The sequence below is a fragment of the Tachypleus tridentatus genome, chromosome 8 (assembly GCF_004210375.1).
Source record: "Tachypleus tridentatus isolate NWPU-2018 chromosome 8, ASM421037v1, whole genome shotgun sequence".
Taxonomy (NCBI): domain Eukaryota; kingdom Metazoa; phylum Arthropoda; class Merostomata; order Xiphosura; family Limulidae; genus Tachypleus; species Tachypleus tridentatus.
Genome location: NC_134832.1, coordinates 59,205,149 through 59,232,721, shown reverse-complemented (window position 1 = coordinate 59,232,721; position 27,573 = coordinate 59,205,149). Strand labels below are relative to the sequence as shown.

Here is a 27,573-nt window from a genome sequence, read left to right as displayed (position 1 = left end):
TTACTAGAAATTTATGTAGATGTGTGTTAGTATAATATTATTAATATACTATACTTTCATTATCCTAATCGTGATACCTTTTAAGTTATGAGGAAAAAACTACTCACGACGCAGGGGTACGAACACTTTCTGTCATAACTGTAGCTCTGACAACAAACCAAAACTAAACTGACACTTTCATGGTAATTTCATTTCTGACACAATAAAGTTACACACGATCACGCTGTTTGTGTGACACATTGGTATACGGCCACGTATGGTTTGTTTGTTCTATTTGTGTGACACACTGACATTCGGCCCGGCATGACCATGTGGTTAAGGCACAAGACTTGTAATCTGAGGGTTGCTGTTTCGAAACCATGTCGCACCAAACATGCTAGCCCTTTCAGTCATGGGGGTGTTGTAATGTGACGGTCAATCCTAGTATTCGTTGTTAAGAGTAGCCCAAGAGTTGGCGGTGGGTGGTGATGACTAATTGCCTTCCCTCTAGTCTTACACTGCTAAATTAGGGACGGCTATAATAAATAGCCTTCGTGTAGCTTTGCGCGAAATTCAAAAACAAAATAATAAACACACAGGTATACACCTACGTATGGTTTAATAGTTATGTTTGTGTGACACACTGGCTTGATAATTATTTTATGAAGGACACATGTTACGTTATATAGCGCTAACGATAAAGGTTGTAATTTCGTTTCCGTGTTTTTCGGATTTACCTTGTGTTTTTCCTTTGGTGATGATAAGGAATGTGTCAGATTTCATGACCACACATTATCGCTGCTTACCAGGATAAATAGTGACATTTTCGCAGCAAGCTCGGTTTATATGTCCTTTTGCTAAAGCATAGAACCTGTTCCATCGAACTTGCGTGTTGTTAAAACGTACTTACGTTCCTTTAGCCGTCTGTAAAACAAAATAAATAAATGAAACAGAAGAGAGAGAGAGCAATCGATTAAACGAGTTTTCTGGATGATTTTGTTTTTGTCTCTTACAGTGCGCGATATTTTCGGCTTTTAAAACAAAATATATGTGTATGTTTACGATACGAGTCGTTTTGTGAGTGAATGAAAACAGCTATGTTACCCCTTAAACACTTGACAATTTTTATTTTCAATTTAAGATTAATATTCTATTATAATCACACGTGTCTGTTACGTATTCCACACTTTCCATCACGTTGTAGAAATATACGAAGCCGTACAACTAACGTTATCCAACTCACTGCTACCAGAAGAGTGGTTTTTGATTAATATGATTTATTTTTTATTACGTTAGAAACGACGGCAAGTTTTTCTTTTTTTCTGTTAAAGGTCACGTAATGCATATTCGATTTGTTTTTCTTACTCTGTACTGTTTTCAATAACCCTGTGTTACTTAAGTCTGTCCCCCGCTGATACAGCGCTAAGTCTACGGATTTACAACGCTAAAATCAGGGGTTTGATTCCTCTCTGTGGATTCAGCAGATATCCCAATGTGACTTTGCTATAAGAAAATACACATACTTATAAGCCATTCTTAGGATTTATGTTACATGTGTTTTGTTTTGTTTATTTTAGTTCAAAGTCACATCAGGCTATCTGTTGTGTCCACCGCAGGAAATTGAACCTCGGATTTTAATGTTTGAAATCCAGAGACGTATCGAGAACATGTTACATTGATACTATATTATGAAAAGCGTCTGTCGTGCAAAGTCTATACATAAAACACGTTTTATTGTTTTATCTTTAGAATTGGTTATATAAAGAAAAGGTAGTTCAAGAGGAATCAGTGCTAATACACTCGTCTGTGGAGTTGAAGGTCCATGGTTCGCATCCCGTTACTCCCACCCGCTAAAGAGAAACGTGCTCTGAACGTTTTGGCTGTCTGTGAGTGCGTTATAAATGTGATGATCAAATTCTACTATTTGTTTGACACAGTAGCCCAAGAATTGGCAGACAGTAATGTTGATTATATGCTGATACCCCCAATATTCCACAGAAGCACGTACACATACGCACTCCGAATTCAATGGCCGTGAGTACGTGTTAAGAGTGATGGTCCAACTATTCGGTCAGACAACAATATTTCAAGAGTGGACAGTAGGTGGCGTTGACGAGACGCCTTTCTTTTAGTCTATCATTTCAGAATTAGAGATGAGTAATACAGCCAGATCCTGTTCAGAGTTGCACCAACCCTAACAAACAATTTTATCATATTTGAAAGTCTATCCAGCAAAGAAGAGCTGAAAATGATTTATCGCGTAAGTGATTCCAGTACTGTTCTAGAGATATTTAGGTTTACCGCGCACAGTTTGGAAAGACTGTTTTATGCCAAGAACATTTTTTGATACAGTGCATGTATTCACTGTTGTGTTGGTTTTACTAAAACATTAGTTTTTAACAAAGTGATAGCATGTACGTCAACTGTATTGAAAAAGTAGTTTTAGGTACTAGCACGCGAGCACGTTTTATTTCACACTTGTACACTATACACGCATATAATAGTACATCAGCAAGTCTGCAAACATGGAAACCAGTGGTAAAATGGCATTCGTTGTAATAAAAATCATTAAAATCTGATTGAAAATACATGCTGTGGATTAAATACTGTATTTATATAATACTGATGTTTGTTTGTAAATTGTTTTTTCTTTCATTAATTGGGTACGCAGTGTTTGTAAAGTACAGCGTAAACATCTTTTAATATATGTTGTTTTCAGTCACCTCGCCTCTTCGCCATTTCTATCTCTGTTTTTTTGCAAGGAAATATTAGTATTCTTGCCAACAGATGGCAGCGCTAGTGATATAATTATGTTTTTGAGTGAATACCACATAGATGATTGGTGTTGGTATTGTTTTTTAATTTCTGTAAGCGACTTGTTGTAGTATACTTAACCAGAAAAACATATTACTGGATCAGTGAAGTTGCATCCCAAACTATTTGGTGCTTGTAGTAGAACTTTCTGGGATTTAACGCGTGCGCGGTGTAATGAAGCTTGGTTAATGTTTCGTGATCGTTAACTGTGGAAGTCCACAATATTAACGACTTCATATTTATTGATCTGAAGTCGTATGTAAAACATTAATGTTTAAATGTTGATAAAATATTCTTAGCTTTAACTAATTATATACTGAACCCGTTATTGGTGGTATATTGCAATTTTGACTGCCTACTTAAAGATCATAAATGTATATATTCTGTAGGTAAAGGTTTTAATTAAAACACCGAAACATATTTCCACGGTCTACAGAGCTCCATTTAGGAACATTACATGAAGCCATAAGTTTGAAAGGAGTGTGCGCACTGTCTTATATTTGAGAATACTGGAAAGCAAGTTGTGCGGAAAATTTTGTTGTTAATTAAAATCGCAAATTTGCTTCTGTGGGCTTTATTGTTTCGCGACAGACGTTTTTTTTTTTTTGTCGCTGGATTGGTTATTAATAATAACACTCCGAACGTATACGGTATAATGGTAAGTTTACCAGGACTGTTTATCTGTGTTGGATTCGTGGTTTGCGTCCTGCTGACTATCACACTATTTGGTCATATAGTAGTAGTGTAGTGTTGACGGCGGGTGTTTCTTTTTGCCTTGCATCTTGCGCTGTCAGTTCAAAGTTAGGTATGGCTATACGCAGGTAGCTATTTTTTGTAGTTTAACGCGAAATTCTAAAGTCAACTAATGGTGAAATATTGTCTCATAATATTTGAAAGCATATGGCAAAAAATAATTTATATGCATTGTAAACTATTTCTTAGCCTTTCATTGGCATTAATCTTGTATACGTATTAACGTTCAATCTGTTAACTAGCGAGATGTGTTTGGTGAGCAATTTCAGAATAGTTTCAATGCTATGAGGGATACAACCTAAACTCCAGTAGAAAACTGCTATGAAAAACATAGTGATGGCCGCATAGGTTGAGCAATACAATACCCAGTTTCTCAGCTTTTTGAGGCCGTATTCTCCGCAGTTCTCACAAACTTTGTCGATGAAGGTAGCCAATGATAGCTCAGTAAAATTTACTTGCCTCTGTAAGGTAGCTAAGTGCGATAACTACTTGAACATGAGTACTTTTTACTATTTTATTCCAAAGGAACACAATCCACTCAAATCCGCGTGCACTATTTATCGCACTGAGCAAGTTTAACCGACTTACTATTTCAGTCAACGTTCGCTGAAGCATATCCACAGTTATAGTGATGATGGCGCCCTTTATAGTGGTCTTTAGCCCTGTGATGATGTAGGTGTGCAATACACGATATCCTTAACATATCCCATACTTATTTCCTATACAGACATTTGTAATTATGCTGCACCACAGTCACTGACGTGGTCTCTGCAAGGCAAACGACATATTGAGCTTTTCTTGTACAGGTTCCATTTTGCAGGATAACACTACTTAATGAAGTGAACAAAATAACAGTATAACAGTAAATACTGTTTGAGTTTGCCTACAAAATGTTGAAAACTGTATGATTGTAATTTCTTAACTATTTAGTATGAAATTTTAAATTATAAAAAAAACACGTTTGAAGGACCCTGTAAATAAGTATTGTTATACTCGAAATATTATTTATCTGTGCAAGAATATTGGTTTATCTTTTTATCATCCGTTATTGGAATGTGAACCAAATAGTGTATTTCAGTTTATTGTTTCAAATAAATGTGTATTTATGTTGCTGGGCTTTAGTTGATTCTGTGGTAGAACTTCAAATTTAGGAGCTGGCGACTCGTCTTTGGAATCATTTTAAATTGTAAATGCGTAATTAGTGAGACAGTCAATCTCTCAATCTCTTGGCTGCTGCTACTGGCTGTCCGTTTTCTCTCTGGCCAATAGTTTAAAAATTAGGGACAGTAACAGGTAGTCTTGGCAACTTTGCCACAAATATAAAAACAAAACTGTGACCTATTTACCAGTTATGTTTATAAAAATTGATTCCTCGTTACGAGAGCTCTCACTTATTTTCCACTCATGTCTCATCCAACTTTCGTTAAGATTTCTTTGAAACAGTGGTTGTTGAAGGTTGAGACATTGGAGAATGACTCCATAAATCCAATGATGGTTACTAGCGTTAGCACAAATCACGGCAGAAAGATGTAATTATATATTACTGATGTCCTTACTGACATGTGGTTTATTGTCGTAGCATTAATAAAGATTAAAGTATCCATTTAAAGGCAATAAAAACCGAAAGAAATTTAAGACTAGCGGATAAAAGTTCTGTTATTTTGTACAAAAGGTAAAACAGCGGATAATACTTGCTACACTATAGAAGCATAAAGGATAAAATAGTAGGTAATAACACTGTTATAATGCAGAAGTATACAGAGTAAAACAGCGGATAATACTGTTATTATACTGTGGAACTATCCAGGATAATAGCGGATAATATTATTGTTGTGTTCTAGAGGAACATAGAGTAAAATTGTGAATACCATCATTATTATACCGCAGAACTATATACAGGATAAAACAGTGGATAGTATTACTGTTACATTTTATAGGTATACAGGATAAAACAGTGGATAGTATTACTGTTACATTTTATAGGTATACAGGATAAAACAGTGGATAGTATTACTGTTACATTTTATAGGTATACAGGATAAAACAGTGGATAGTATTACTGTTACATTTTATAGGTATACATGATAAAACAGTGGATAGTATTACTGTTACATTTTATAGGTATACAGGATAAAACAGTGGATAGTAATACTGTTACATTTTATAGGTATACAGGATAAAACAGTGGATAGTATTACTGTTACATTTTATAGGTATACAGGATAAAACAGTGGATAGTATTACTGTTACATTTTATAGGTATACAGGATAAAACAGTGGATAGTAATACTGTTACATTTTATAGGTATACAGGATAAAACAGTGGATAGTATTACTGTTACATTTTATAGGTATACAGGATAAAACAGCGGATAGTATTACTGTTACATTTTATAGGTATACAGGATAAAACAGTGGATAGTATTACTGTTACATTTTATAGGTATACAGGATAAAACAGTGGATAGTATTACTGTTACATTTTATAGGTATACAGGATAAAACAGTGGATAGTAATACTGTTACATTTTATAGGTATACAGGATAAAACAGTGGATAGTATTACTGTTACATTTTATAGGTATACATGATAAAACAGTGGATAGTGTTACTGTTACATTTTATAGGTATACAGGATAAAACAGTGGATAGTGTTACTGTTACATTTTATAGGTATACATGATAAAACAGTGGATAGTGTTACTGTTACATTTTATAGGTATACAGGATAAAACAGTGGATAGTGTTACTGTTACATTTTATAGGTATACATGATAAAACAGTGGATAGTGTTACTGTTTTACTGTAGAGATATACAGGTTAACACTTTCTCTTTAGAGGTTTGCAAAGATAAAATATGACTCGATCGTCGAATATTTAAACAAGATAACGATGAGTGGTCTGTATGAACAATAAACATTTTACAATATCTAAACATAAGTTAAGGACTTTACGAGTTCTCTCTTTATCATATCTATATATAGCCGTATAGGTAGCACTACGTTTATTTATATAAATGTTAGAGTACCGTACGTTGTATGTCTGTGTAACTACTTGCATGGTGTGGAAGCTCATTGGGTCCATGGGGAGGTGTTTACAAATATCCAGTTTTGCATTTTGCGATTTTTATGGCAGTTTTCTACCACTGCTTCACACACTATTAATGGATCTTCAGTAGATACAACATGAAGGTTTATCGGGACGATACGGAGATACGAATTTTCGGTTTCACATTTTATGTTTTGTAGTTTTCGTGTTTTTGCAGTAACGTATAATGGAAGCAATTTTTCATGTCTTAAGATAACCTTTCATTAATCATGAATTTATTCAACTTCCGTCCGGGGGCTGTTACACCAGTTAGTATGTATGTAATAATGGAACGTTGCGTTTGTGTGGATCCATATCTTCATAATTCTTTGAGGCGTTTTCATTAGACCGACATAAGAATACAGTCAGAACTCGTAATATTTTGTATGAAGTAATGTACAATTGAAGATCTTGATTCTAGTAGTGTTGAAGATGTGCGAATGTACTGATTATAAACAAATGTTTCATTCTGTTTATAGGAGTGCGATAAGTTAACACGTATCAACCATAGTTCGTCAAAAAAGCAGGAATTGCCCGACTTGGCCAGGTGGTTAGGGCGCTCCACTCATAATCTGAGGGTCGCGGGTTCGAATCCCTGTCACATCAAAACATGCTCGCCCTTTCAGCCGTGGTGACATTATGATGTGGTGTTTAATCCCACTGTTCATTGATAAGAGTAGCCCAAAAGTTGGCGGTGGAAAATGCTGACTGCTCTCCCTCTAGTCTCACACTGCTTAATTAGGGACGGCTAGCGCAGATAGCCGTCATGTATCCTTTCGCGAAATTCAAAAACGAAAACAATATAGAATGTGAATACAGTAAGAAGAAATAATAAAATAGTGTGGAGTTATGTTATAATTCACTTTTGTTTACGTTACAAACTGTGGCAAAAATAGATTAAACCCGGACAGTCCTTGTTTTAACTGTTAAGACTTCTCATGATAGTTGCTAAAATAACTGTTAGTAGTAAGGTAGACAAGATGAAAACTGAGCTACGAGTTTAGCTTGAACCCATGGTTTTTAACCAATTAAGTTACCGTGTATACTGGACCCCAACTTTTCACGTCTCGGGTTGTAGCGTATTAACATATCTGAGTTCCCACGCCGCACATCATGTGGCTTAGCGAAGTCTGATTAATCCATAAGTAAATTAGTGCCAGTGAGGGTGCATGTCAAAAGAGTAGTCATAATAGTAGAAAGAACCAATAGGGGGCGCTATTTGAAGAAAGAAAACCCGCAGTAGAGGGCTCTTTATGGGGAGCGGGGTCATAATGTTAGATAAAAAAGAGGGCGCTATGTGATGGGAGAGGAAATAATGTTAGAAAACCACCATACAGGGTGCCAAGCGATGAAAGAGGTGATAATGTTGGAAAGTCACCATACAGGGCGCCAAGCGATGAGAGGGGTGATATTGTTAAAAAGCCACCATACAGGGCGCCATGCGATGAGAGGGGTGATAATGTTAGAAAGCCACCATACAGGGCGCCAAGCGATGAGAGGGGTGATATTGTTAGAAAGTCACCATATAGGGCGCCATGCGATGTGAGAGTTTCTAATGTTAGAAAGCCACCATACAGGGCGCCAAGGGATAAGAGAGGTGATAATGTTAGAAAGCCACCATACAAGGCACCAAGGGATAAGAGAAGTGATAATGTTAGAAAGCCACCATACAGGGCGCCATGCGATGAGAGGGGCGGTAATTTTAGAAAGCCACCATACAGGGCGCCAAGCGATGAGAGGGGTGATAATGTTAAAAACCACCATACAGGGCACCAAGCGATGTGAGAGGTGGTAATGTTAGAAAGCCACCATACAGGGCACCAAGCGATGTGAGAGGTGATAATGTTAGAAAGCCACCATACAGGGCACCAAGCGATGTGAGAGGTGATAATGTTAAAAACCACCATACAGGGCACCAAGCGATGTGAGAGGTGATAATGTTAGAAAGCCACCATACAGGGCACCAAGCGATGTGAGAGGTGATAATGTTAGAAAGCCACCATACAGGGCGCCAAGCGATGTGAGAGGTTATAATGTTAGAAAGCCACCATACAGGGCGACAAGCGATGAGAGGGGTGATAATGTTAGAAAGCCACCATACAGGGCGCCAAGCGATGAGAGGGGTGATAATGTTAGAAAGCCACCATACAGGGTGCCAAGCGATGTGAGAGGTGATAATGTTAGAAAGCCACCATACAGGGCGACAAGCGATGAGAGGGGTGATAATGTTAAAAACCACCATACAGGGGCCAAGCGATGAGAGAGGTGATAATGTTAAAAACCACCATACAGGGCACCAAGCGATGTGAGAGGTGATAATGTTAGAAAGCCACCATACAGGGCGCCAAGCGATGTGAGAGGTTATAATGTTAGAAAGCCACCATACAGGGCACCAAGCGATGTGAGAGGTGATAATGTTAGAAAGCCACCATACAGGGCACCAAGCGATGAGAGAGGTGATAATGTTAAAAACCACCATACAGGGTGCCATGCGATGTGAGAGGTGATAATGTTAGAAAGCCACCATACAGGGCACCAAGCGATGTGAGAGGTGATAATGTTAGAAAGCCACCATACAGGGCACCAAGCGATGTGAGAGGTTATAATGTTAGAAAGCCACCATACAGGGCGACAAGCGATGAGAGGGGTGATAATGTTAAAAACCACCATACAGGGCACCAAGCGATGAGAGAGGTGATAATGTTAAAAACCACCATACAGGGCACCAAGCGATGTGAGAGGTGGTAATGTTAGAAAACCACCATACAGGGCACCAAGCGATGTGAGAGGTGATAATGTTAGAAAGCCACCATACAGGGCACCAAGCGATGAGAGAGGTGATAATGTTAAAAATCACCATACAGGGCGACAAGCGATGAGAGGGGTGATAATGTTAAAAACCACCATACAGGGCACCAAGCGATGAGAGAGGTGATAATGTTAAAAACCACCATACAGGGCACCAAGCGATGTGAGAGGTGATAATGTTAGAAAGCCACCATACAGGGCACCAAGCGATGTGAGAGGTTATAATGTTAGAAAGCCACCATACAGGGCACCAAGTGATGTGAGAGGTGATAATGTTAGAAAGCCACCATACAGGGCACCAAGCGATGATGAGAGGTGATAATGTTAAAACCACCATACAGGGCGCCAAGCGATGTGAGAGGTGATAATGTTAGAAAGCCACCATACAGGGCACCAAGCGATGTGAGAGGTTATAATGTTAGAAAGCCACCATACAGGGCGACAAGCGATGAGAGGGGTGATAATGTTAAAAACCACCATACAGGGCGCCAAGCGATGAGAGAGGTGATAATGTTAAAAACCACCATACAGGGCACCAAGCGATGTGAGAGGTGGTAATGTTAGAAAACCACCATACAGGGCAGCAAGCGATGTGAGAGGTGATAATGTTAGAAAGCCACCATACAGGGCACCAAGCGATGAGAGAGGTGATAATGTTAAAAACCACCATACAGGGCACCAAGCGATGTGAGAGGTGGTAATGTTAGAAAGCCACCATACAGGGCACCAAGCGATGTGAGAGGTGATAATGTTAGAAAGCCACCATACAGGGCGCCATGCTTCGAGAAAAGTCACAGAATAATGTTAGGAAACCTTCAACATTTGCTGATTTTGAACGTCAGTTTTTTTTTCTATTATTGTAATAATATAGCGTATATAAAAACCAGTGTGTCACGTCACCTTTTATTTCTTGAAATTGGTCGAGTCATAAAAGTTAAAATGCACTTATCGATTACTGTCTGCCCATTACCATTGTATTGACTTGTGTGGAAGATTGCCGTGAGGGGGATGTACAGGGAAACCTTATAAGCGTAATGAGTGTTGGTATGATTTCAATAAATAAATAAGCCTAAAGTAAAGACCTAGCATGGGATCACCTTGACTAAAGTTAAGTGCATAAAATTTATGATGGAGTAAAAACGTCGATTTAATTTCAAATTATATCGTTTCTTAATTAATTTATTTTCTGTTTTATCACCATAGTTTTTAATAAAAACGACTCATTAATCAACGGAGACTAAATTAACAAATCAACAAATATTTGTTTCCAGTTTTTATGTCTGAACATTTTATTTACACTTTCAGTACACAGACTAAGAACAGTATTAACTTATATTTTGTTTCTAACAACATTACATACAAGCCATTGTTTAAATGTAGTGTCACCAAACCTCACTGGCTCTTCTCTGTACAGAGTGGCCCGTAGGTCCCTTCCCGTCCATATGTTATTATGTTATATTCAATAATACTAATGATGAGTTGAAGGCAGCTGTTTATTTTCTGTCTCTTAATTAGTCAAGTTTGACTTTGAAAAATGTATTTCAGTTAACTGTGAAATGTGAAGTTAGGGCACACTGTGAGTGTAGGGTTGTTAATACTAGCACTGTCACTTTTGACGCGTCATATTATGCCGCGTATGATTTAGGCACGACAGAATTCAGCCCCGAACATTAGCGTGAAGACTCTTATTTGTGAGATTTTGAATAAATAATGTCAGTGTGTAAGAATATATATATTTATTATGTGTGGCTCACCAGGGAATTCTGTTTCAAGGAAAGTTAATACAGCAACCAGTGTAATCAAAAAAGAGAAGGGAAAAGTTGTGTACGTTCAGCTATGAAATGCTTTGGTTTTTGATAAAATGATGTTAGGTACTATATCTTTGTATTTTGAAAACTTAATATATTAACAAACGCACTAAGTTTGTTACTACTTGTGTATAATTAAAGTCTTATCTGAAGTTTATCTCTTTTGTCCAAGAGACTTTTACGGTAAAGCCTATGGCTTGAGAAATTATTTGGTTTGTTTTTAGTTATGCTCAAAGCTGTTAAAAAAAAAAGGCTTAACGACAGTGCTACGCTTGAAGGCTTGTAACGCCAAAACTCGGAGCTCGATCTCTGCTATGGCCACAACACAAATAACACTTTGTACACCATTGTTCTTAAACATAAAAACACAGGTCGTATGTATGTTACATTAAACAGTCATCGACTTAACAGACTTCTCTAACCGATTAACTTATTACAATAGATGTGATTTATTGGATACTCTTGTTGTTTTCTATTGTCATCTATCTTAATAATAGTATCTTTACACGTTTTCAGAGTAATCCCATTTTATCACCGTTTGATATAATTAGGAAAGGATTTAAATGTATTGTTTCTCTGTTTTGTTTAACCTGCATTTTTTGTTGTGAAAGGTAATTATTAACGCTTGTTTTTTCTCGTTTTACTTTTTAAATATTCGTTTTATTTATTTATAGCATGAATGATTTTGCACTTATAATGATAAATTTTTTTCTGGATTGGTTGTAGCTTAGTGGTAAGCGTGTCGGGCTGCGTATGGGAAAATCAAAGGTTCGATATGCCGCTGAACGTTCTCTGTACTTTTATTTGTGGACGCTTTCAAGAAGTTATGGAAAGAACAAATTAATTTTCGTTTCTGAGTAGTATTTTCTGTTAAAAACGTAGAAAACACTTCATTTATAACACTCGTCTTTCATTTTTGGTTTCTTTATATTTATTATAAACAATTGTTCCTGCTTTCATGCAAAATTTCAGTCGAGTAGAAAGTCTAGAAAAGGATATAATTGAAGTGAAAGACATTCTATGTAATTAAGAAAGTAACACGAACGCTTGGTGATTTTAATTGTTAAACTGAGCAAATATTACTTTTAGAAGGGAAATACGGATGACGTCACCATATGCATAGGGGAGTAGTGGGTGTATATACTGCTATGCATTACAAAGGGAAAAGTGTTTGAGAAATATATGTTATCCATGAGATCGCCATCTCAGACAGTAGTGTTTGTTCGGATTTCTACCTTTGTTTATACATACTTTGGGTACTGGGATCGTCACCATGTTGGGTTGTAAAACTTAACCCTGATACCATGGTTCTCCAAGCGTTGCTAGAACTGGCGTCTCTTACTATACGAGTCAAACGGTTTATCGTTTCTGATCAGAATATGTGGTTCAAAGTTGTTGTTTTGTTATTGTTTTTTGGCGCTAGAGAAGTGTAATTTGATCGCATGTTGTGAGAAAGGTTTAACATCACAGTCATCGAGACGCCCCGCACGGCCCTCGCAGCTCAGTGTACTTAACGTGAGCAATGTTAACACATCACTTAACTGTTTTAGTCTAAATACAGTGCACTGCCCTTACATTTTATAAACTTCGTGCATTAAAATAAACAATTTGGTCCAACGCTATAAAATATCATAGTTAAAATATTCCATTTGGTTTTCTTAATTTCTATAGAAAAGTATAAATTTATGATCATTAATCTAACTTGACATATAGATCGTTAATAAAGTGATGATCATTAACCTATCTTTATCAAAATATTTAATAAACTGATGATTATTAATCTAACTTGACTTCTAGATCGTTAAACAGAGAAGCTTTGTGTTATTCCATAAGATGATAACCCCTGTCGGTATGTTTTTAAACTTAGGTCCTTCATGATCAGGTGGGTTAAGGCTTTCTACTCGTAATCAGAGGTTCATGGGTTCGAATCCCCGTCGCACCAAACATGCTCGCCATTTCAACCGTGGGGGCGTAATAATGTGACAGTCAATCCCACTATTCGTTGGTAAAAGAGTATCCCAAGAGTTGGCGGTGGGCTGTGGCGACTAGCTGCCTTCCCTCTAGTCTTACACTGCTAAATTAGGGACGGCTAGCGCAGATAGCCCTCGTGCAGCTTTGCGCGAAATTGCAAAAAACAAACAATTTTTAAATTTGAAGACAGTACCAGTCTTATTTTGTTTGTAATATAATGTTTGGAAGCCTTAAAATACATTTGAATGCGCGCATATAGGGATGAAGGATAACAGTTATATGGTGTGGATATTTTGAATATAATATAGACTTATTGAACGACTTTAAATAAAAAAAAACCGACTCTCGCTGTATCGTTACAGTCTAGTTATTTTGAATAAATCTTATAGTTGCGTGTATTATCACTTTTTTATAAATCATAAATGCTTTAGTATCATCTTATGCATTGACGTAAGCATATAGTTTAATGGATATCTATCATGTTAATTCATAGTACTTTATCAGAGGCAATCCCCTCCTCAGTGCTGGCATTCACGTTCGTTTACAAAACCTATTTCAAAACGTCTTCCTGTTCGCTTCCTTTTGGGCGTTGTTGATAACAATAATATATTACAGAATGTGCTATGGAAGAAATCGCTCACCGGAAGTACGTCACTGCTTGATAAACAGTTCAAGCGATGCAGTATGAAACGCCATTGGTGTCATTCTATGCAGATATTGTTGAATAAATATAATAAACGAGTTGGGATGAATTAGAGCCATTTGAAAGAGACATTTTTATCTGTGGGTGGTTATCTTATATTCGCAGTTTTCAGTGCAAACGACTGTTATTTAATAAAAATAATTCAGCAAGTTTTTAGCGTGGAAACATCAAGCAGCAGAAGACCTGAAGCGATAATCGAAAACAGAAGACGTGTTATGGTTATTCAGTTAGTCTCGTATTAGAATACTATGGATATCTTAAGGAATAAAATATGCATCAAAATTTAAACAAAATAGTCCTGTACCTTGAGAAAAACGTTTGTTTGTACATTTCATAATATAATGGGCCTGACAATCTGAGGGTCGAGGGTTCGAAACCCCGCCCAACCAATCGTACTTGCCCTTTCAGCCGTGGGGACATTATATTGCTACGTCGAATCTGCTGTTTGTTGTTAAAAGAATATCCCAAGAGTGGTTGGTGTTAACTGGCTGCCTTTCCTTTAGTCTGTCTTTCACAGCTAAATTAGAGACGGATAGCCCTCTCAGCTCTGCAAGAAATTCCAAACAAGTCAAACCAGTCATTATACTGCTTTACTCGGAAACTGTAGAATTAATCTCAGCGCGAACCCTAACAACAAACAGGAACAACTACAATAAATACTGTGATAAGTTCGATTGAATAAATGCCTAGAAAATCCTGTTTGGATCTCTAAATCTGGAAGATTTATTCACAGCAGTTTTAATAATTTCGTAATACAAATTTGTACTTCAACATTTTCATCGAAAGTTAAGTCTCAAACATACAGTAGTAAGTGATAATTGTATAAAAAGTTTTGTTACATTTACCATGTTTTCTGCATTTTAAACATAAAGCGATATTTTTTGTAATAATATGTTGTTAGGCGATGAGTTAATAAGTTTACGTGTTTGCACTGCTAAAATCCGAGGTTTGATTCTCCGCAATAAATCACTGTGTAATCTTAAGCAATAATAACAAGGAACAATATAGCAGACAACCCCACTTCTCCAAAAGCGCTTGTATTATGGTAGATCTTTCTATGACGTCATGGAGATGCTCTAAGCATGGTTTATAGAAATACTCTCAAACAAACACACAAAGGAATAAGGCTTAGGAATTACAATCTTGTGATAGCTTTTTTGGTCGTTTTATTGTATAATATTTTATAATAAGCATCACATTTCTTATTAAGTTGTTGTATTTCGTGTTTTTGTGAACTATACATAAATGAACTAAATTCAGCGGCGGATACAAATGAAAATTCTTCTTCATGAATGTTTTTTTTTTTTTATTTGTTTTCCGGATGTGCAAAAGTGGGAACAACAGCAAAAGGTGGTAGAATAAATTTACAAATACCACAAAACCTCAGCATTGAAATGCGTTCAGATATTCGCGCAAGATACCCGAGGGTTATCTGTGCTAGCCATTCTTGATCTTGTACTAGTGGGGGTAAGATATAGATAGTCACTCAACAGCACCCACTTACAATCCTTGTCTATATGAATAGTAGGAGCTGACCTTCACCCTTATAACGCACCCCCAGACCTAAACGTAACTGATCAGCAGTAATGAATGTTTTTATTTGTTTTGTTTTCATAAGTATTATGAACTTCGACTCTCAGTATTATAAACTCAAAGTTACAGCTGAGCCGGATTGGTGGGCTGTGGTTTGGTTAGATAGTAAACAGGAACAGTGGGAATCTCGTTGATACTGGAGAATTTTAAAGTTTAAACTTCGGGATTCAAACATAAGACTTCCAAGAAAATATCTTTTTAAAATCAACTTTTTTATCGATGTTGCTTGGTTTTGGATTTGCAAAGAAAGCCAAACACACGTTGATTGTTTTTAGCTAAGTTGTATGTCATATTCCTATAATTTAAATTTGCACGTCGACATAGAAATGTTAAGAACAAATGGAATATAAATGTATGCACTTTCGCTAAAGTAAAGGATTTAGTTTTCAACATCGCGGATTGATTTTATAATTCAAGTGTAAAATGAAAAACGAGCATATTTATACCTAATTTCGCTTTCATTAGACCAGTTTGTTTCTTTTTCTCCAATGTTATTGAGAATTCGAAAACTTGCTTACACAACAGCTTAGCAAAACTGAAACCTGATATATTATTTATAAAGTTTCAGTTGCGAAAACTAATATTTGTGGTTTTACTAATAAAAACAGTAATAAAACTATATTATTACTTTTAGGCTGTGGTCAACAGTACCGTGACGTGTAACATGACATTCACAAAGACGTCTCAGAAGTTTGGACAATGGTCAGATGTCAAGACTGGTACAGTGTATGGCCTGGGCTTTCCATCTGAAGGCGATTTAAACAAGGTAGGAACTTTATGTAAAAACTCATAGGTTGTTTGTTTTATTAATATATTCAGTAGAGGCATTTAAACATTTATATCACTCGAAATTCCAGTTTGTTATTGCAAATTTAAAGAAACTTCAGACACGAAAAAAACGTTACCATCAAATGTGAGTGTAAAAAGATAGCACGAGCGAGTGAGGTGAGTCAACTAATGAACGATAAAAATTCTTCGGGCTTATCAGCTGCTATGTTGTGAAACATACCACACACCGGAGAGTTTTATATCACAACAAAACAATCTTACAAAAACAACAGTAAGTAGAGCTAGTTTCTCTCTCTGTCTCTCTTTAATTTAAAATTTGGGTGGAATATGAACAAAGTAATTTAAGTTCTATGATATATCTAATTGCCTCGAATCTTCCACTCCCTTTAAACTACATTGTTCCCCATGTATTGCACACTATTTAATAATATTACTTCATCCAGTATTTGGAAGTAAGAATGATCTCCCTTGCTAAAGACGAAGTTACGACCCACAAAGCAAAGGGATCATCTATTAATTATTTCTGTTCTGAGCAAATTGAACTTTCGTTTATGACTATTAATAAACGAGGATTAAAAACTGTGTAAATCTGTAGCACAAACATTAATTTTTTTCCCTCACATTTTCTATAACTGTTAGTGATAATTTAACAACGTAGTTTGTTTTAATTTTTTTATTCACTGTTTACTCACAAAAAATTAAACGTTTTTTCATTGGTCAAGAAATTTGAACAACGTTTTTATATGCAAGTAGAGATAAGAAATTTATCCGATTTGTTTGTTTTCATTGTTGTTTCGTTGTTATTAAATGTCTGAACAATGGTTGTTTGTTGTCATTGTTGTTTAATGTCTCTGAACAATGGTTCTTCATATTTTAAAACAATATTCTTAGCATTGTTTTAATTTTAAGTATCGTGGTGTAGAGAGGAATTCGAATCCTTGCGATACCACAAAATATTGCCCCTTACTTTAAACTGTTGGTGCGTTATAAGAATGATCGTCAGTCCCTTAACGTGGACAGTAGGATGCTTCTCACAGCTTACGTAATTCCTGGTCTATAATTAAAAGTTATAGGCAGTGGCAGACAACTTATTAGATTTGATATAAATAAATAAATAAAAAAACATCTTGAGAAACGAGAACTATTTATGCATGACTGTTTTGGAATATTCAAAACACTTGCAATAATAATAATAACTGTATATGAAATAAATAAGAAAGTACCATTAGTATATATTTCTATTGTATTTATAACCCTCGAGTTACTAATGAAAACCTATCTGTTTTTACATTTTTCTGAACTATTTTTCCACCAAATTGCTTGAGGACCTTATAACCGGTTCCAGGATCTTAAACACACGAGCCACACATAAAATATGGATAAGTATCTCATCAGTAATGAAATTAACCCCTGCTAATCAGTACTGACGTCGTAAGTGTATTTGTAGGTTGAAAATAAATGATTTAGCCTATGTATTTTTTTTTGTCAGATGTCATAACAGGCACAAATATAAAACTATTCAATATTTGAAAGGATTTGATGTGAGAGTCGTAAGGAAAAAAAAAAAAGTGAAATATTTAGGTTTAGCTTCTGTGAATTGAAGGCATTAATCTTGGAATACGCTTACGTTTTCGTTAAATTGAACGTAAGAAAGGAAAACAAACATTTGCTTTAAAAAAAGTGCCATGAGCATCGACAACGTAGAAACATTTTCATCATATCACCATCCAATCACGGTAAGATAAACAAAAAATTCATGTGACGTGATAACCACATGATTTTAGTCTTCATAAAAGAGAAAAAGGTTTGGATTTAGCAGGGTCTGTTTCGACTGTGTTTTCAATTTTCAACTAAGTAAACGCAAACACTTCTATTATAGTGAGATACAAAGTATTGTGTGTAACTTGTGTTTGTTTTACCTGAGTACTTCTTCAATTTTCTGACAAGTTGAAATGTTTAAAATGTTTGGAGAACTGAATATACAACAGAATTCACCCAAAATGTCAGGGGAATCCTTCAGACACAGCAGTTCTATCTGTGAAAAGTGGATCGCTTATCTTTTAGAATATAAGAGGACAGAAGACAATTTAAACTGTTTTTGTCTCTTGTCGTTTTTCTTGTTGATATGTACAATGTAGACATGCGTACTCCAAGTTGTCGACTTTGTATGGTGTTAAGTACGTTTTCAACCTCGTGGTTACATAACCAGCTGATGAAAGCTTTAACTACTTGAAACAGTGAATATATTCGATCTTAACTGATCTCTTAGAAAAAAAAAAGTAATTTCAAAAAATACTTATACGTCACGAGGAAGTAAAGTGACTGAGCTAACGAAATGTGAAACTTCAGTAATGAGATGAAATATTGGAGTGGATACATCTGTATGTGTCCACCATCTCACGAGAAAGACAGCCTTAAGAAGTGTTTGGAAAACTGTATGCATAACCCACCCATCCTGACACACTCAGACCAGTAGAATGGGTGTTTATCAAATGTTTGTGAATAGGGAGGTTCAGTCCTCATCGTAACTGAGAATCACTAAAGATTTTTGATATTTTTAAGTGTTCCAAAAACTAATATAAAATCATCATAAATCCTACAATCGCGTTATCGTATTTATTTGTGGTTTTAGAAATATGACATTAAGTAAACGTTAAAGCATAATGAAAGAAAAGTTAATATTTTCTCTTAAGAAAAGTGTTAGATAAATGCTTAATAGGCGCGAAAGAGCTTGTGTAACACATAACGTACAAAAAATACATTTTACTTATGTTCAAGAACAGAGGTTGGAGTTATAATTGTAAAGTATTATTGGAAGGCCATATACGACAGTCCAGTTAATAAAAAAATAGCTGTATAAACAATGAACAATTATTTCTTCTGGCGAGAGAGATCTCCTACCAACGTATTTGATTAACAAAAGCGTTTTTTCTTGTGTAAGAGAGCCCCTAGCAACATATTTATTCTATTTATTAGGTAAGGATATATGTTATCAGAAATGTTTTACTCAACCTATTTAGAGGCACTTATTGTTTAGTAAAAATAAAATAAAAAATAACATACATTTTAATTTACTAGTTATTCTGTGTACCAGTGCATAAATTAAAAAAAAACTTCATCCTTGTTATAATTTATATGGTTTTTGTAAAATATAAACACAAGAAATTAAAAAAAATTCAAGTCTGCATTGTCAAGCGGTGTCGTGATCCTATAAAACGAGTCTTCTAATTTTCGTAGTCTTGTATAAGTTCATTACATTCATTTTGTTTTCCTTGTCTGCGTGGGCTTTGTTTGCTTAAGCCTTTTACCCCCTGGTGGAAAGTACACTTTCCGAAAACTCTCGTTTTATTTGCTTTCTTTTCTGGCCTTAGTTTTTCCCCGTTGATCCTACGTCTTTAATTTTATCACGAGTATTTGTGTTTATATATATATATATATATATATATATATATTGATTATAATCTACTATTTTGCGCCTCGCGTTTAGTTTTCGCTGTCTTTACTGTCTTAAGCGCATTAACTCCTATCGCTGTGAGTCAGTGGATCAGTTTTAATTTTACGTATTTGTAGTGCTAAAATTTTGGGCTCGATCCTTTACAGTGGACCTTGCGCAGGTGGTCCATTGTTTATCTCTATGCTAAAATAACATTATTGTTAATTGCGTCTTCGGGTGGACGCGTTGGAAGGAAATTATTTTAAGAATATTTCGTCAGCCCTCCTCCACTGGCACAGTGGCATGTCTGCGGACTTACAACGCTAGAAACCAGATTTCGATACCCGTAGTTGGCAGAGAACAGATAGCGCATTGTATATTTTTGTGCTTAACTACAAACAAGCAAACAAATCTGTTATGTTATCATATGTTTTTTTGTGACTATCAGAAATTAGTGATACATTGTTTGAATGTTTTTAATAGGTTTGCATAATCCACAAAAGCATTGTTGTTTAGTGATACATTGTTTGAATGTTTTTAATAGGTTTGCATAATCCACAAAAGCATTGTTGTTTAGTGATACATTGTTTGAATGTTTTTAATAGGTTTGCATAATCCACAAAAGCATTGTTGTTTTGAAAACGTTGCTGTTGCATAACACAATCATGCGAATATTTGATAAGTATTTGTGAATAAGAGGCTCAGTTACTCATTATTAAGTTACAGTCTACTTAATAATAGTGATCGACAATGTTTTCAAACAATTTACACACCGAAACAACACCCTGTTTAATTCATAAGCGAAAAACCGACCAATCAAGGTATTGGTTACGATATTATGCACATATATACTAATAATATGTTTAAAACGCTAACATTTCCAGTATAAGAATTTAAAAAGTTTCTAAAAGAGCAACTTCTTCGCCTGATCACATTGGCAGGGATAACCCCTAGACAGCTTAGACCATCGTATAATATTTCAACAGCTTATTTGACTGGTCTATGGGTATCTGCTTTTGATATCTTGATAAATATATACAATTTTGTTTTTTAAATAAATGGCAAGCATGCATTCACGTATTTAAATATCTTTTAATCCCAAATCGATCCAACAGATGGCGATACATATCGATTAACAGATATGCAGCAGTTTCTAAAGGTAAAGTATATACTTTATACCTGTATAAAGGTAGACAAACAAGAGTATTAAAAATTATGCATAATGAATTTTTAAATGAAGTAGAAAAACTGCTACAAAAGATAACGAGACAAAACTTAAAACCACAATCACAAATTTATAAAGCTTTATTCCTTCTTTGAAAGCTTTATACACTTATCTGTAGATCAAAGTTGGCATTACTTGTCAACGTTATGATATCAAGGGTATGGCTACACACATAAATAGGAAGAAAAATTAACATTCTAACGAAAAGTAGTGCTTGTTGGTTATTCATAAATTGTCATAAGAAGTATCTAACATAAAATTGTGATCTGTATAGTTAAATGAAGCAGACCAAAGTAGGTATTGAAAATCGTTTTAACATCTATACAACTATTATCACTTCACTTGTTTGTGTGCTTTTTATTGTAGTATTTATTTCGGTTTGGATACTTCTTACAGAAATTCTACGAATAACCCTACTTTCCATTAAAATTGTAATTTTTTCCGTATTTATTATAACGAGGATGTAAAATATTGAACTGTTTAGAATATCGTTTTATATTTTCACTACTTTTATTTAGTCAGAAAAAACAAACAAACAAAATAATATTTGTTAAAGTACTTCTACCAGATATGTGTGGCAAAAATCTGTTAGTCTATCCTTGTTTGTTTTTGTTATCACGTTCCTCTAAAATTGTTCTTTTAGCCTTCCAGTGACACAGCGGTATGTCTGTGGACTGGCACCACTAGAAACCGGGTTTCGATACCCGTGGTGGGCAGAGTACAGGTAGCCCATTGTATACCTTTGTGCTTAATTCGAAGCAAAAATTTCCCCTTTAAAGGTTTGTCCGTAACGGATACCGAGTATTGCACAGATAAATAGTGTCTTAAGTAGACGTCTGTTTTATTGTCTTGTTTAGTTGACGATTTACGATATTGAACGAGAGGTCTTGTGGGCTGGCAGAGACTTGTGGGAGACAATAAACATGAAATACCATTTTTACATACTTCTTAATTTTTACCATATTTTTCCAGATATAAGATTCAGAACCTGTTTTGGTTTGTTTTTGACATCTTAAGGCGACAACACCAGCTAGTGTAAATACTGCTCGGTTGTATTGCGAATTGATATTTGATTAATGTAATCAACGGCGTTATTACCTTCCAGTCCCATCACAAACAGTAACGTACACAGTATTTAAATTATTAATTCTCAAAACTCCGACCCACACACTTGCACATCCTTCAAGAGGAATCCGGTATGTTTGTTGTGTTTTTTTTAGTGCAAGCGCTGGAAATTCATAGTTGATAAATAGAAAAGATTACGAGTTTCAAAAAGGGCAGTTTAGCATGATTTGTATCACAAATAGTAGGCCTATTGTTTTACAGTACTTCACCAGCTTCACGCATTCGGACCCGGCATGGCCAGGTGGTTAGGGCGCTCGACTCGTAATCCGAGAGTCTCTGGTTCGAATCCCCCTCGCACCAAACATGCTCGCTCTTTCAGTCGGGGGGCGTTATAATGTGACGGTCAATTCTACTATCCGTTGGTGAAAGAGTTGGCGGTGGGTGGTGATGACTAGCTGCCTTCCCTCTAATCTTACACTGCTAAATTAGGGACGGTTAGCGCAGATAGTTCTCGTGTAGCTCTGCGCGAAATTCGAAACAAACAAACCAAAATCTCAAGTCTTTCAATGCTAAATTAGGGACGGCTAATGTAGCTGACTTTTTTGTAGCTTTGCGCGAAATTCAAAACGAACAAATTGTAATTTTCTAGTTCGGGAATTGTTCGTTAGCCCTTTAAAATAATAAAACCAATTTGTTTTTTTAAAGGAATGAATTGTATCGTTAGCCTTCATTGGAATAAAAAAATATCGCATCTGTACTTTTACGTTAGATTCTGAAATTTCTCATTAGAACATGAGAACAGGGAAGAAAGAAGATCTTGAAATAATTGGATTTTAGAGTGAAGAGCGTCGTAATTTATTACAAAGGATTTACACATTTCATAGGTTAAGGCTGAAGTCGCTGTTTATACAGACGAACAAATCTTATACCAGCACGAATAGAATCGATAAGAAGGCGTTTCAAAGAACAGTGATACTCCACGTTGTATTTAGAGAATTTATTGGAAAACAGTATTTGTGACCAAGGAAGAAATAACTATGTCTGGTTAAAATAAAGGTTACACAACTGAATAATTGCTAACAATAACCGTTTCCTGAATATTTATATACAAAAGAAAAGTTATTGAAACACGGGCATCTTTCGTTCTTTGACTAAATGATATTGTTACAAAATAGATAATCAAGTTAAACTATCTTTATTAAGTAGTGCTTCCTGTTGTAGTGACACTGAAGAAGAAAGTTTAATCTTTTGAAAGCGCTCGGGTTATAGGGTTTTTATTTCATTTCTAGCTGAAATAAGCAATGCATTGTAGGGCAATGGTTGAAGCAACTCAACAATCGTATAAGACTTTTATACCTCATGTAATCTTCAGTTGTTTTTTTTTTTCTAACAACTGGCCAGCTGTTAGTTGGGTAAATAAAACATATAACATGACGATAGAAAATCGAAAATGCCTTTATGATCAAGATTCATTAATTTATACATTTTACGCCTGGTGTGGCCTGGTGGTTTGGGCCCTTGACTTGCAATCTGTGGGTCACAGGTTCGAATCCGTTCACCGAAAATGCTCTTCCATTCTGTATTGTAGACGTTTGAGGACGAATTTCACATAAACAGAAATTTTGTTTGATGAGAACTTTTGTTGAAGTGTTCGTGATCTTTGAGTTAACATCCGAGATAAATGGTAATCTGCAGTGTAATGTTGTGTTGTTGTTTGGTGTGTTAGTGTCAGTTTTGTTCGTTCTGCAGTGTAATGTTGTGTTGTTGTTTGATGTGTTAGTGTCAGTTTTGTTCGTTCTGCAGTGTAATGTTGTGTTGTTGTTTGGTGTGTTAGTGTCAGTTTTGTTCGTTCTGCAGGGTAATGTTATGTTGTTGTTTGGTGTGTTAGTGTCAGTTTTGTTCGTTCTGCAGGGTAATGTTATGTTGTTGTTTGGTGTGTTAGTGTCAGTTTTGTTCGTTCTGCAGTGTAATGTTGTGTTGTTGTTTGGTGTGTTAGTGTCAGTTTTGTTCGTTCTGCAGCGTAATGTTGTGTTGTTGTTTGGTGTGTTAGTGTCAGTTTTGTTCGTTCTGCAGTGTAATGTTGTGTTGTAGTTTGGTGTGTTAGTGTCAGTTTTGTTCGTTCTGCAGTGTAATGTTGTGTTGTTTGGTGTGTTAGTGTCAGTTTTGTTCGTTCTGCAGTGTAATGTTGTGTTGTTGTTTGGTGTGTTAGTGTCAGTTTTGTTCGTTCTGCAGCGTAATGTTGTGTTGTTGTTTGGTGTGTTAGTGTCAGTTTTGTTCGTTCTGCAGTGTAATGTTGTGTTGTTGTTTGGTGTGTTAGTGTCAGTTTTGTTCGTTCTGCAGTGTAATGTTTGTGTTGTTTGGTGTGTTAGTGTCAGTTTTGTTCGTTCTGCAGTGTAATGTTGTGTTGTAGTTTGGTGTGTTAGCTGGTGAACATTTAGAGGTGTGAATGAAGGAAGGGTTTTTTAAGTTAATTTTTTTTCATCTTTGTACTCATTTGAATAAAGTCTTGAAGCTGTGTAATAGCATTTTGTGGTATATTAACTTTGTTTGAACTCATGACCAGAATTCCAGGGGATGCAGAGGCTTGTGTGAGGGATATTTCGGTGAATTTTGAAACATCGGATCTAATAGTATTGAGATTAAGGAAAGACAGTTGTTGATTTTTGTGTTCAGTGATGAATTTCGTGTTCGGATGAAAAACAAGTGTTTATTTGTTCCACAGAAGTGAAACCGGCAAGAGTGTCGTCGACACTTCTGTATCAGTATTGAGTAGGAAAAATGTAACTTTGTATGTCTCGTGTTTCAATTTGGGTCATAGATACATTGGTGAAACAGAGTTCCCCATACTTTTAAACCATCTTTGTGAAGACAATTTTGGTTAGTGAAAATTAAGCTGGTTTTTATTTTTGTGAATTTCATAAGGGAAACGAAAAGTATGCTGGGGTCATTACTGTGGAGGTCACGTGCAACGTTACAGGTTTCTTTGACCAGAACTTCGATGAAAAGTGATACGTCAAAGGTAGTGATTAAAGCCTTAGGGTTTAGTTGGTTCAATGTGTTTCTGAAGTTAGACATTTTTAAAAACGAACCTACAGAAATTATGTAAGGTGTGAAAGTCCAGGATATGTTTTTACCAAGATTATAGTTAACTGAGCCATAAATGGATAGTACAGGGTCTTGTGGGGCAGTCTTGTTTATATGGTTTGAGAATGCCATAAAGTTGTGGTCGCGTGAGTCAGTTTTCCTCAGATAAAAATAAAGATTCTGCTAACAAGTTTACACTAACCATTGTCGAAACATTTCCACACAACTCATGATGACGAGAAATCCACTTGAAGTAAAAATAGACATCTTTAAGACAGCTGGTATGAGTATTGAAACACAGATTTATCTACCCATACCAGCTGTTTTAAGATACATTTCCACAAAAGCACCAGAACAAAAAACTCCAAACTCAACTCACAAACAAAATTGACGAAACAACATTAAATATTACATTGCAGTTTATCATTTGTCTCTGAAATTAGCTAAAAGATAATCAACACTTGGATAAAACTTGCCTTCAAATTTAAATTTCCTGTTGATGTCAAATTCGACCCCAAGCCCAGCATTAAACTAAAATCGTTATCAAATAAATCTTACGTAGGACCACACATTTCCAACGTCATGTATAAAATAACGTTCACTAACTGTCCAGAGTTTTACATTGAGAAACAGGTAGAAACTTTAACACTAGGTTTTCTGAACATGATATAAACCCTTCCATTTTTACCACTATTGTAATTACAATCAAAATGACACGGTATATCTATACAAAACACTAATTTTAAACAAAGAACTGACGTCAATAAATGCAAAATAAAAGAAGCTTTCTTAATTAAAGAAAACAGCACCACCCTGAATCAACACCTCAGGGTGCCTGACCCCCAATGGCACAGTGGTAAGTCTGCAGACTCATAACTAAAAACCGGGTTTCTATATCTGTGATGGGCAGAGCACAAATACCCTATTGTGCAGCTTTGTGTTTAATTCCAAATAATACAAAGGATACCCAAATTAGGCTGTGAAGAAATACCCTGTCATCTGATCTCTGTTCTATACAATATGTATATATACACACGTATGTTCATGTATCTGTAAAAGAAAAACAAAATATCTTGTCGCTACGTCGTATATTTATAATAAAGTTTTTTATTACCAACTGAAGTCTTTTCAAAATATTATTTTGTTAAAAGTGAGTTCCTCGTTGTCAAGTTTTGTACAAGTAAACTATATACTTTAACAGTGACTTGGAATACCTTTATTGTTTTTGTACAAGTAAACTATATACTTTAACAGTGACTTGAAATACCCTTATTGTTTTTGTACAAGTACACTATATACTTTAACAGTGACTTGAAATACCCTTATTGTTTTTTGTACAAGTAAACTATATACTTTAACAGTGACTTGAAATACCCTTATTGTTTTTGTACAAGTAAACTATATACTTTAACAGTGACTTGAAATACCCTTATTGTTTTTGTACAAGTAAACTATATACTTTAACAGTGACTTGAAATACCCTTATTGTTTTTGTACAAGTAAACTATATACTTTAACAGTGACTTGAAATACCCTTATTGTTTTTGTACAAATTACACTATATACTTTAACAGTGACTTGAAATACCTTTATTGTTTTTGTACAAGTAAACTATATACTTTAACAGTGACTTGAAATACCCTTATTGTTTTTGTACAAGTAAACTATATACTTTAACAGTGACTTGAAATACCCTTATTGTTTTTGTACAAGTAAACTATATACTTTAACAGTGACTTGAAATACCCTTATTGTTTTTGTGGCACAGCGCTAATATTCTCTTCCATACCTAAAAAAATACATTTGATTTGACAAACAGTTCCACGTTACTCGTACGCGGTTTGAATACAAGAAACAAAGGTATGTACTTCGTTTGATGCTAAATGTGAAAGTAGGTGGTAATCTGATTAGTAATACTGGTGATTCGTAGCAAAAATTAATACTTTTATTTGTTGAACTATTTAAGAAAGTTTACGGGTTGTATTCCATTTCGCAAAGAGCTGACTTGAACTGTTGTTAATGTGTCGAATAGTCTGTGGTTCGAGACGTAATGCTGCCAAGCACACTTCGCACTTTCAGCGGTGGGTGCGTTATAAAAACGACAGTCAATCCCACTTTCGATTTAAAGAACAGAACAAAACCCTTTGGGTGACTAGTAATTCAGAATTTTGGATAGCTATTCAGTTTTTCCCACACACACTCACAAATATTTCTTCCAACTCCAAATCTCTGTTCTAAGATGTGTTGTTTCAACAACCATTGCTGTTGTTAGTTTGTTATATTGTTAAAAGAAATATTCTGTTCGTAGATAATAACAGGAGGTTCATAGTACCGATTAAGAAATACTGATGAATTTCTTCACGTCAAACGGAATTATTTTAAAGGATAAAATAGTTCCTTATTATAATGAAAACATTGTAATCCGACCTTAAACCTAAAATTACTTTGAACTTCACATGTT

The 27,573-nt window shown here is 35.3% G+C and overlaps 1 protein-coding gene across 5 annotated transcripts in view; it reads left to right on the top strand.

Annotated features, from left to right (window-relative positions):
* LOC143222453 (homer protein homolog 1-like) overlaps positions 1 to 27,573 on the top strand; it is a 257,753-nt gene that overhangs the window by 51,909 nt on the left and 178,271 nt on the right. For 4 of the 5 annotated variants that reach the window (XM_076448998.1, XM_076448999.1, XM_076448997.1 and 1 more), the window contains exon 3: positions 16,151 to 16,282. In XM_076448998.1, the coding sequence (XP_076305113.1) occupies positions 16,151 to 16,282 (132 nt within the window). Of the gene's footprint in view, positions 1 to 13,948; positions 14,150 to 16,150; positions 16,283 to 27,573 lie in introns of those variants that run through there. The other variant, XM_076449000.1, reaches the window with a different exon arrangement.